At 45.4% G+C, this 12193-nt stretch overlaps 1 protein-coding gene and 1 non-coding gene across 3 annotated transcripts in view; both read right to left on the bottom strand.

Annotated features, from left to right (window-relative positions):
- NCL (nucleolin) overlaps positions 1-12193 on the bottom strand; it is a 57954-nt gene that overhangs the window by 11777 nt on the left and 33984 nt on the right. The window contains exons 10-13 of one of the 2 annotated variants that reach the window (XM_033958413.1): positions 11671-11810; positions 6739-6859; positions 6275-6402; positions 5796-5922 (exon numbers count right to left, since the gene is read on the bottom strand). In XM_033958413.1, coding sequence (XP_033814304.1) covers positions 5796-5922; positions 6275-6402; positions 6739-6859; positions 11671-11810 — 516 coding nt within the window. The remainder of the gene's footprint in view (positions 1-5795; positions 5923-6274; positions 6403-6738; positions 6860-11670; positions 11811-12193) is intronic. The other variant, XM_033958414.1, reaches the window with a different exon arrangement.
- LOC117367317 lies at positions 11522-11602 on the bottom strand. Its single transcript, XR_004540739.1, has one exon. It is a non-coding gene; the product is annotated as a small nucleolar RNA SNORD20 (small nucleolar RNA).

Below are 12193 nucleotides of genomic sequence, written 5' to 3'. Positions count from 1 at the left end.
TGGTTGGTGGCTTCAACGACTTGCTGAGATGAAGGAGCTTTGATCAACCAGTCGTCCAGGTAAGGAAAAACCTGGAGATAGTGAGATCTCAGAAAGGCAGCCACCACTATGAGACACTTTGTGAATACCCTGGGAGACGAGGCTAGGCCGAATGGTAGCACTTTGTATTGATAATGATGGTGATGGATCAGGAATCTGAGGTACCGTCTGGAGGTCAGATGGACAGGGAGTATAGGACTCTTTGAGATCGAGGGAGCATAGCCAGTCGTCCTGATTGAGAAGAGGGTAAAGTGTGGATAGGGAGAGCATTCTGAACTTCTCCTTGACCAAACACTTGTTGAGGTCCCTGAGATCCAAGATGGGCCTGAGATCTCCGGTCTTTTTTGGGACTAGAAAGTACCGGGAGTAAAATCCCTGCCCCCTCTGATCTAGAGGAACTTCCTCTATAGCGTTCAGAAGAAGAAGGGATTGTATCTCCTGAGCCAATAGGGAGGATTGAGACGTGTTGAAAGCAGACTCTTTTGGAGGACTGTCGGATGGAAGAGTCTGAAAATTGAGAGAGTAACCGTGATGAATGGAGAGAACCCATTAGTCTGAAGTGATGAGTTCCCAATGGTTGAGAAAAAACTGGAGACGTCCCCCGATAGGCTGAGGCAGAGGAGATGAAAGGGGAAGACTGGCTATGTCCTGAAGAAGCATGTCAAAAAGGCTGAGCAGCTTTAGGCGGAGCAGGTGTTTTCATAGGTTGCTGCTGTTGTGGACGAACCTGTTGCTGATGTGGCCTACGAGGCTGGGCGCGTGGCTGAAGAGGACGAGCAGAATAACATCTCTGATAGGAAGACTGCTGTCGGAAAGGGCGAGAAGGTGGAGGTTTCTTTTTGTTTATCAATAAAGTATCCCACCTGATCTCATGAGCCGATAATTTTTGCTTGGTGGTATCGAGAGAATCTCCAAATAACTCATCACCCAGGCAAGGAACATTAGCGAGGCGGTCTTGGTGATTGACATCGAGTTCTGAGACCCGAAGCCAAGCTAAACGCCGCATGGCGATAGCCATTGCAGTAGCCCTGGAAGAGAGTTCAAAGGTGTCGTAGATAGAACAGACCAGGAACTTCCTAAGTTGGAACAAACTGGAAGTATACTGCTGAAACAAAGGGACTTTACATTCAGGTAAATATCTTTGGAGGGTAGAAAGCTGCTGAATTAAATGTTTCAGGTAAAAAGAAAAGTGAAAGGCATAATTACCTGAACGATTGGCCAGCATAGCATTCTGATATAAACGCTTGCCAAATTTATCCATGGCCTTACCCTATCTGCCAGGAGGGACAGAGGCGTACACACTAGCGCCTGCAGCTTTCTTTAGAGTAGACTCTACTAGCAGGGACTCATACGGGAGCTGAGGCTTGTCAAACCCTGAAATAGGAATAACCTTGTAAAGGGTGTCAAGCTTACGGGGAGCTCCACGAATGGTTAAGGGAGTTTCAAGGTTTTTATAAAAGGTTTCCCTCAGAATGTCATGGAGGGGTAACTTCAGAAACTCTTTTGGAGGTTGGTCGAAGTCCAGGGCATCAAGGAATGCCTTGGACTTTTTAGAGTCAAATTTCAAGGGAATAGACAGTGTCTGACATTTCCCGTAAGAAGTTGGTAAAGGAAGTCTGATCAGGCTTACTGCCAGGCTCCCGAACAGAGGGGTCATCCTCATCAGAAGAAACCTCATCATTGGTACCGAGAGGTTCTTCAGAATCATCCCATAAGTCAAGGTCTTGCACCGATAGTAGTTGCCCTCGAGAAACCGGAGTGGAGGTGTCACCATGTAGGGACTTGCGCTCTGACTTGCCCAACCGCATCGATACGGTACCCGGGGAAGTATGGGAAATGTGGCGTTGAGTCGGCTCCAAAAGCGGTACCGGCTCGGAGACTCACTGGACGGTAGTGTGCGGCTTTCGGTTCCGTTGACAGTACTGGCATGGATACCGAGGAAGCGGAATGTACCGGTGCCGATAACGTCGATGCCGATGATACAGGCTGAGCAACAATTGGCACCGGTAGCTCAGACTGAACAGGCACTGGAAGGTTCGGTTGCTAAAGAGCAGGAAGGAGTTGTTGTAACTGCTCCTTAAGTTGGACTTGGAGGATAGCCACGATGTGGTCATCCAAGGAAGGCACCGGTACCGCTTTCTTTTTCTTCGGTACCTGTGGTGCTGCTCGACGCCCTGGAGATGAGGAGGCCGATGACGAGGCACTCACCTCAATAGGTGCGGAGCGTTTACGAGGACGCCGCGCAGTGTGCAGGACTTGGCTCACTGCGGAGTCGACTGGTGGACCCACCAGGGTAGGGGAAGGCTTCTTAGCCAGCTTACCTGGGGGATCCGACACCGAAGAAACTTCTAGCGGTATCGAAAGTCGGTACCGATTTAGTCAAAGGAGCTGACGTCGGGGTCGATGTTGAAGGACCCTCCATCCCGGCACCGAAGAGGAGTTTCTGTTGAAGTTATCGATTCTTCAAGGTGCGTTTTTGGAGAGAAGTGCAACGGGTGCACGAGGAAGCCCTATGGTCCGGACCAAGCACTGGAAGCACCAATTGTGAGGGTCGGTGCGGGAAATAGGGCGAGCACACCGCTGACACTTCTTAAAACCCGACTGAGGGGGCATGAAGGGAAAAACGGCGGTAGCAAAATCGAAGGCCGAGGCTTTGATGATGCCAATAGGCCCCGCCGGGGCCGACCGAAAAAAGAAAGAAAAATTGTATTTTTTTTTTAAAGTTGTTAAAGAAAGAAAGAAATCGAGAAAAGAAGTAAACTTCCACGAAAAACGCACAAGTGGGAAGGCGAGAAAAAAAGATTTCAAAGGCTGTTGAAAAAAATACGTCATAGCTCCGCAGAAACTAAGAAACTGGGGACCGCGCGCCTCCGTCGGGCGGGAAGGCACTCGCGCATGTGCTGTGCAGACCACCTAGAACTTTCTAAGTTCTTAGAGTGCAATCACTCTAAAATTGTCCGTACCGGGGCTCCGTTGGTGCCGTCACCCATCAGTTAAGAATATGCTGCCTGGGATACTAGTCAGAATTCACACATGCCCAGATATCCCATCCCCGCTGTGTCTTCTCGCTATCGTTGCCTCATTCCTATAAGCTCTGCCTTAACGAACACTAATGATTGTAAAGTGTTTGAGGCTTGTGTAGAAGAGGAAGGAGCTTGCAGGAATGGGGCAGGAAAAGAACTCATCGGGATGGGACGGGAAAACGAGTTCCTGCGGGGACAGGGAAAAATTTGCCCGTGTCATTCTCTACTAGGGAGGTAACATTCCTAGATGTAAATGACTGCTTCTTGGAGCAACTGGTCCAGGAACCAACAAGAGGGGGAGCTAGTTTAGATCTAGTCCATGGCGGAATGCAGGACATAGTACAAGAGGTAAAGGTGTGGGTCCACTGGGAAGCGGTGATCAAATTAGAGCCAATATCTGGACTGAAATCATAAAGGAAATCTAATGTAGCAGCATTTCATTTTTGAAAGGGCGACTATGATATAAAATGAGGAAAATGGTTAAATAGAAGCTAGAAGTCAAGTGACTGTCTGCCGTAATGGAGGTCTGAATGTTTTTCTCCTGACAATGCACTGCAATGCCAGTTTATTTTGTTTATCACTGTATGGTATTTTGGCGTTTTCTTTGCTAGGTGGTTACGATATCCAAATTAATAAAAGCTGATAAAGTTTTGTCAGTAACTGTCTACTTCTAAGCATTCAAAGCGCAACACTGCTTCTCCAGAAAAAGTCTCAAGGGCTCCTTTGCCTTCTAATTCAGATATGGTACTTACTGATGAAATTAAAGCACTGAGGAGTCTTATGCAGCTTAAGCTCCACTATGCAAATTCATCCGTTTTAGAGAAGGACAAGGGGACAAATTTTCCCTTCCCCACGGAGACTCATTTTCCCAACCCGGCGAGTTCTTTTCCTGTCCCTGCCCCGTTTCTGCAAGCTCTGTCCTCATCTGCACAAGCCTCAAACACTTTAAAATCATAAGTGTCTGAGGCTTGTGCGGTTAAGGCAGAGCTTAGAGGAATGGGACAGGGACTACGACAAAACTTGCAGGGATGGGGGAAATTGAGTTTCTGCAGGGACCGGGAAAAATTTGTCCCCGTGTCATTCTCAATTCGTCAGCAAATTTGGTGTACAATTTTCAGCCTATTTCACATTCAACAGCCTCTATGTTTTACATTTTTAATATTGTGGTCTCTGCTTTCAATCTACACATTCAAAGCAAAATTGTTTTTTTGCTTGATATTTTATTGGTTATTGCAATCAAAGTTGTGTTAGCATCTTGGAAAAATTTGAATTCTGCGGATTATACTAAATGGTGGTATAAAAGGCGTTTTACATATAAGTTTTGAGTTGTATTTAGTTAAAAGAAATAAGCTCTCTTATGCTGCCAAATGTCTACTCTTAAGTAATATTTAAGTCTGGATTCTTGATTGAGTATTGTGTTGTCTTTTGAAAGGGAATACCATGCAATGTTCTGCTAATTTTCTCTCTCTTAGTCCCTCCAGACCAACATAGACAGATAAGTTTATGGTCCTCTCCCAGCAGGTAGAGACTGAGAACACACTGAACTCTATTGGTAGTACAAGTGGGCTGTGCAGTCCTTCTTAGAATCAGTCTGATGAATAGCCAAGAAGGAACTCTATCAACTAAGAACAGGAACTAAAAAAAAAAAAATCTTGTAAATTGAAACACAACTGTTGAAAGTATTGGAACAGTTCGCAAGCTAAACCAGATGAACCAAATACTACTGCTCCACACTTCCCATGAAAAAGAAAGACAGCACAGGCTTACCACTCCACCTGCTGGAGACTGAGAACAAACTGACTGTAATAGGGACTGCACAGCCCACTTGTACTGAAGCCAAAAATCAATGTCTCAGTCTCCATCTGCTGGAAAAGAGAAGTGTAAACCCATCCGTTTCTGTGCCGGTTTGGAGGGATGATAAAAAACTAATATTTTTAAATCGATGTATGTTGTTGGTGATGGAAAATTGTACCAGATCTTGCCCTTTCCTCCTGTGTGGCCTTCCTTTTAGGCTGGTACTGGGGTCTGAGAGCACATTGACACAGGGCGCTACTGAATAAGTGGAGACAAATAGGTCTGTTTTGTTAGGCTACAAGTAACACTGCACTAGGTAATCCAGGACTTTTATTTAAATCTATTTATAAGCACAGGTCACAGTGAAGGCTCTTGGAGGAGGGGGAAAGCTGCCTTGGGTTGACAAGACAAGCCAGGGTTCAAATTCCCATTGGTATATAACTTAAAAGTAAAAGCCCTTTATTCACTGCATCAGATACAAATTTAGGGTGTGCGTCTTATTTTGTGTCTACGGCAAAATAGTGTAGTAAATGGGAGTAGAGGATAATGTTTATGGAAGCTTTCGAGAATACTGCTTCCTACAAATGAATGGAAGCAAAGTATGTGCACTTTAAAAAAATAGCAAACACCATGTGTCTAGTTCAGGGCCCACCCAAAACTGCCCCTTCAGCACCCTCTCCCTACTTACAATCAAGGCAGGACACAATGAAATAGAAACACACTATAAACGAGGGGGAAGGTGCTGCTGGCACATATTCCTACTGTAAGCTCAAACTTAAAAAAAGGTACATCACTGATGACTGACTTGATGTGAGCAAAGGGCTTAGTTGACACATGTGACAAACTTCTATTACATTACAAACAGTGGTTATCACGAGACGTGACGTGAGTGAACATGTAAAATCTGTGCGCGATTGCTCACCACCAAGACCAACATACCCTTTCGATGCTCCAGTATCCCGGTCTGTGACTATTCTGGCACCCAAGGATCCCTCAAACGCTTCCTTTAAAGTCTCTTCAGTTGTCTCATCCGAAAGGCCCCGGACAAACAAAGTTTTTGTTGGACCTGCACAAACAAAAATAGCTGTGGCTTAGAAAAATTCCTCTAGATTCAGATGAGATCTAAGGCTTAGGGGAATTCAGTCTCTCAGATATTGGCGAACCACATTCAGCTGTGTTTGAATCTACAAATCACAGTTTTTGTACAAGTGATTGCTCTATTACTGCCAGTTCAAAACTAGTTTCTCTACTTATTGTGGCCACTGCACAGCGAATGGATTAGGAAACTCATGTCCCTACGCCAAGTTCTATGCTATCAAATTTTCCACTTCCTCTATGCTGATCTTAGGAGGTCTCATTCACACACAATTTTAAAATCTCTTCAAAAACACTGATTTCCTATTTCCCTGGAGTGTTACCCCAACCCTGTGATGTAGAAGACTGGCTGAATTCCAGTCTTATTGTTCGGCCTTCAAGCTCTGTGTTGTTGTAGGAGTCCAGGGCTTCTTTCGCATCTTCAAAGGTGGAAAAATCCACAAAAGCAAATCTACAAAAGTAGAGCACAAATTACAAGATGACCTTTCCTTGTATGAGGGATCACACAAAGGCAACAGGCACTTCTTAGCTGGTGTACAAGTTCTCAGGCTGCAATTCTATTCTCAACCTGTATGCTGGATAAATTCCCATTCAGCTTCCCTTTCCTGACAACCCTCTACTCATTCAGATCAGAAACAGCAGTTTTACTGCTGCTGCACAGACAAGAGTGCAAAGTAGACACAGAGCAACTCAGTGACATCATATTATACGACACCATTTCACACACTGTCATCACTCAAAAGCAAAACCCCTCTCCAGATCCCAAAACAGCAGGACTATTGCTCACCCTTTTGGCCTGCCTTGATTATTCTGTGGAACCCGAATTGTTACTGCTTTCTGGAATAATTCTTGGAGGGAATCCTCTGTAGCACTGTAGGATAAGTTGTTCACTATCAAGGTCTTGGCTTCTGTTAGAACATAGGCAGAGATTACCACTGTCATTATAAACTGGCTTAAATTGTATATTTTGAAAGATAGATTATTTTCAAACTACAAAGCAGGTTTTTCTTGCAAGCTGCTACAAGTACAGATTTCAGCACTAAAAAAAGGCAGAATAAGGTCAATGACTAGGTCACTTCCCCCCAAATGTTATATAACTGCTGTATGTCTGCCAATAGTACAACACTTTGTTGGGATACTAATGTCTTAAAAAAAAAAAAAACCAAACACCCCCCCCCCAAAAAAAAAACATCTTCCCATTACAAGAGTTGAGACCAAATTTCCCAGTAATTAAAAAAATTTAATGGGCAAAGGATAAGATAGACCCACTGTAACATACCCTGGATACAGGCTTTTCTCATGTAAAGATGCGAGTAAAATTACATTACAAAATATTGGAAGATTAGGACTTCTTGCTAGGCTCCCCTATGGCTATTCACATTATGTGACCAGCCTCCATCTCCAGCAAGAGAGGCCCAAGAAATTGCATCGAGACTCCTCTGTCTACAAGTGGTACTAATATTCTCTCTTGTAAAGAGTATTTATTATTGGTCTTGATCAACAGGACTGCAAAGTCTGTACAGAGACTAATCTACATATTCTTCAGCTCCTCATCCTCTCACTCTGGGCTGTGCTTATTTCCTCAGTCTGTATCAAAGCAGTGAGTCAGTCCTAGAGTGGGTACAAAAAGAGAGAATGGGTATTCTCCGAGATATTACAAGCCTGTTCTGCTCAACAAAAACAGCATTAACATAAAAATATAAGATTTGCCATACTGGGACAGACCGAAGGTTCATCAAACCCAGTATCCTGCTTCCAACAGTGGTCATCCCAGGTCCAAAGTAGTAAAACAGATTTGATGCTGCTTATCCTAGGAATAAGCGGTGGATTTTCCAAAGCCATCTCAATAATGGCTTATGGAATTCTCTTTTAGGAACTATCCAAACCTTTTTTAAACCCTGCTAAGTTAACTGATTTCACCACATTCTCCAGCAAAGAATTCCAGAGTTTAATTACATGTGTGAAGAAAAATTTTCTCCAGTTTGTTTTAAATCTACTACTTAGTAGCTTCATTGCATGGCCCCTAGTCCTAGTATTTTTGGAAAGAGTGAACAAGCAATCCACATCTACCCTTTCCATTCTATAGTAACATAGTAAATGATGGCAGATAAAGACCCAAATGGTCCAGCCAGTCTGCCCAACCATACACGCTTTGATCATTTAATTTAAATGGTCCCTTTTCTTTGATATATCTGGGCCAGAAACCCAGACCTCTGCCCAATAGTTTGCTTAGGTTCCATCTACTGGAGTCTCCGTCAAAGCTCACTCTAGCCCAGGGGTGTCGAAGTCCCTCCTCGAGGGCCACAATCCAGTCAGGTTTTCAGGCTTCCCCAATGAATATGCATGAATATTTGCATGCACTGCTTTCATTGTATGCTAATAGATCTCATGCATATTCATTGGGGAAAGCCTGAAAACCCGACTGGATCACGGCCCTCGAGGAGGGACTTTGACACCCCTTCTCTAGACCATCTAAACCATCCCAGCCCATCCTCAACTGAATGGTCTTATATGGGACACAGACCGTCAAGTTTGCCCAGTACTGGCCTTAGTTCTTTCCATACCCATTATTTTTTGATTAGAGATCCTCTGTGCTCACCCACACTTGTTCGAATTCCACCATTTTCCTCTCCACCACCTCCCATGGGAACACATTCCATGCATCAACCATCCTCTCTGTAAAGGAGAAACTAGAAAATTAGCAGGTAAGAACCTTTCTTTTAGACTCTCCAAACTGGCACAGCTCACCGATGGGTAATATTCACCATGACCAGCAGGTGGAGATTAAGACAAACTTTTGGCTGTAGAAGTGGTTGTGCAGTCCCCCAATACAATCTGCCGAATAGCCAAGCAGAAATAATAAGCTAAGTGCTAATCAGAACAGCAAAAGCAACCCCAACAGGAGCAACAACCATTAGAGCCATATTTCTTCACACAATGTCTAATTAAACTCTGGAATTTGTTGCCAGAAAACGTGTTGGAAATTGCATAGAAGCCCCTTCAGCATAGCCAGCTGAGCCAAAACCGCTTTTCTTTTATCTCCCCGACCCTACAAAAGCACGATCCCGCAGATACATTAAAACAGATCCCACGAATCCTGAAATAACAAGACACAGACAGGGTGGGGTCTGGAGAGTCTAAAAGAAAATCGGAAGGCAAGAACCTAATTTCTCCTTCTTTAGCACCTCTCCAGACCGGCACAGTTTATTGATGGGAGGTACCAAAGCAGTACCTATCATGGGTGGGACCCCAGGAGGGTGCCACCAGAACACGCTCACTGAACACCCTACCCCGACATGCCTGAACATCCACACAGTAGTGACGCACAAAGGAATGGAGAGAAGACTAAACCGCTGCCTTACAGATATCCACTGGAGGCACAAGAGAAGACTCAGCCCAAGAAGCTGCCTGACCCCGAGTGGAATGAGCCTTGAGAAAGTCCAGAATAGGCTTCTCCTGAAGAAGGTAAGCAGAAGCAATAAGTCTCCTTGATCTAGCTCGCAATGGTAGCCTTGGAAGCACCATCCCCTTTACGAGGACTCGCTAAGAGGACAAAAAGATGATCCAACTTCAGGAACTTGTGGGTCTGCTAAACATAAGAGTGAAGGGGCAGACATCCAACATGCGCAACTGCCTCTGCTCTAACGAGCCCTCCCGACTACCCAAGACCGGGAGGACCACAGACTGGTTGACATGAAAAGGCAAAACTACCTTCGGCTGAAAAGAAGGAACAGGCTACAGAACACACTCCCTAAAAACTGTAGGAAGGGAGGCCTACAAGAGAAAGCCTTCAGCTCAGAAACACGTCTTGCAGAAGTAATGGCCGCCTTAAGAGTAAGGTCCTTCAACGAGCAGGAACCCAGGGGCTCAAAGGCAGGACAAGACTGAGCTCCCCAGCCAAGAAGACTGGTGTCTGTGAGAAGCACTGTCCACTGGGGCTGATTCAGACTCACTCCCTGCACTAGATTGGAAGAATGGAGCCACCAACGGAGACTGTGAAGAACCAACTCCCCCCCCCCCCCCCCGAAGAGGAACGGGAGAGTCCATAATGTGCAACTGGGCGACCACTGCTGAAGCAGAACATACTGAAGTGGCCGCATGTGAGCCTGGGCCCACCAAACCACATCCAGGCAAGCCATCGACCCCAAGACCTGGAGAAAATCCTGGGCCCGAGGACACTGGGAAGCCAACAGAAGGTGAATCTGCAACTTGACCACTAGAACCTCTGGCAGGAAGACTTTCTCCAAGCTGGTGTACAACAGAACCCCAAGGTACTCCAGGCACTGAGACAGAGCCAACCGGCTCCTGGACAGGTTGACTACCCATCCCAGCGACTGCAGGAACTCCACTATCCGAGCCGTAATTCAGGAACTCTCCTGAAAGGGCTTTGCTCGGAACAACCAGTCGTCCAGATAGAGGTGAACTACAATGCCCTCTTTATGCAAGGACGCCACCACAGCCACAATAATCTTGGTGAATGTCCATGGAGCCGTAGCCAAAACAAAAGAAAGATCACAAAACTGATGCTGATGGATGGCGCAAATTGGAACATGCAAGTAGGCCTCTGTCAGATCGAGAGGTCAAGAATTCCTCCGGCTGAACCGCCAGAATGACAGGATCTCCATGCAAAAAGAGGAACTCAGAGAGCCCTGTTGACCCCCTTCAGATCTAAGATGGGCTGAAAGGTCCCCCTTTCTTGGACATCACAGGATTTTTTTTTTCTCCCCAGAACGAACTCCACTGGCTCTCTAAGCCATATGCCTTGCTGGTATCGGTGCAAAGCTTACATTTGAGGCACCTCTACAAATTTGGGGAGGTGGAGGAAATGGAAGGACTTGACCCTGCCATTAACGACACCCCTGAGATTGGACGGACCCCCAAAGGGTCTCCCGAAGCTCAGTCCGGCACCAGACTGGGACAAGAAGGCCACTATACAACTTCCAACAGCCCTACACTAACCAAGGGAAGACTGGCTTTTCACACCTGCTGGAGACTGAGAACAGACTGCTTGTACAAGGGGACTGCACAGTCACTTGTACTACAGCCAAAAGTTTGTCTCAGTCTCCACCTGTTGATCATGGTGAGCTATTATCCATCAGTAAACTCTGCCGGTCTTTAATAAAGTTCAGTATAAAATCATAACTATTCGAGGCTTGTGCGGATAGGATCAGATCACTTGCGGGGTTGGGGAAGGGACTGAGCTCATGGGGATGGGGCGGGGGACAAATTTTTTCCGTGTCATTCTCCAGTAGAGAGTAAGACTGAGGAAATCTAGTACAGCCCAGAATAAGAGGAAGAGGAGCTGAACAATATGTAGATTAGTAGACTTTGCAGTAAAGGAGGATAAATGCCCGTTGGTCAAGACTGATATTCCTGTTGCACTAAAAGAAAAAATACACCAAACAGTACAAAATCCACAAAAAACAACTGTATGATTTGGCAGCCTTGACAAAGACAAGGTATAAAGCAGATAAAGGAAAGATTTGGGCAGTTCTGGGAGAAGCCTACTGAAGCTAGCCAGCTAAGTAAGGGGCAGTACTTGCAGCATGCCATCTGGGAAGGAACAGCAGCAGGATCAGTACTTGACTATCTAGAGGAATTGTTTTGCTGTTTATCATCACATTTCTCAGATATTCAGGTCATCACTTCCAGCTGCATAAGGAGAATCTTCTCTGACAGCCCTCTTGAAAGGCCCTAATTTCATGCCTTAGGTACAGACCTTTTTTTCCAACCCCAGACTGTTGGCTCTTCTGTCCTGTGTAGTCCATCATGATTGCCCGACCCTCAACTTCTGTGCCCTGTTTTGCTTCAAAAGCTGCATCTGCATCTGCTTCCGTTTGGAATTCTATGTAGGCAATACTGTAAAGGAGAGGTGAAAAAGAACGCATAGTTACTCTTCCTTAACAGCACATCATTCACTGGTATATAATAAACCCTAGCTCTGCAATCAATGGTATAACTGAGCCTTCGTGTTCAACACCTCCCTGCCAGAACACCGATACAACCACTGGAGAGCAACTAGTTAATAAACAGGCTAATTACAATAAATCAATGTGCAATTAAAATTTTATGTGGTTGGCCCACAAGACTACAGGAAGCACAGAAGTCTGAATAGGGAGGGGAACACGGGGTTCACGGCATGCCTCACCTGCAAAGTGTTTGATTCCTTACCTCCCTTCCTCTTCATAGGCTGGCACAGGGTCTTGAACATCTCTGCCCCTTCCAAACAGGAAGTATGGAGG

Source organism: Geotrypetes seraphini, chromosome 9, assembly GCF_902459505.1.
Source record: "Geotrypetes seraphini chromosome 9, aGeoSer1.1, whole genome shotgun sequence".
In the NCBI taxonomy this organism is placed as follows: domain Eukaryota; kingdom Metazoa; phylum Chordata; class Amphibia; order Gymnophiona; family Dermophiidae; genus Geotrypetes; species Geotrypetes seraphini.
This window is presented reverse-complemented; position numbering and strand designations above follow the sequence as displayed.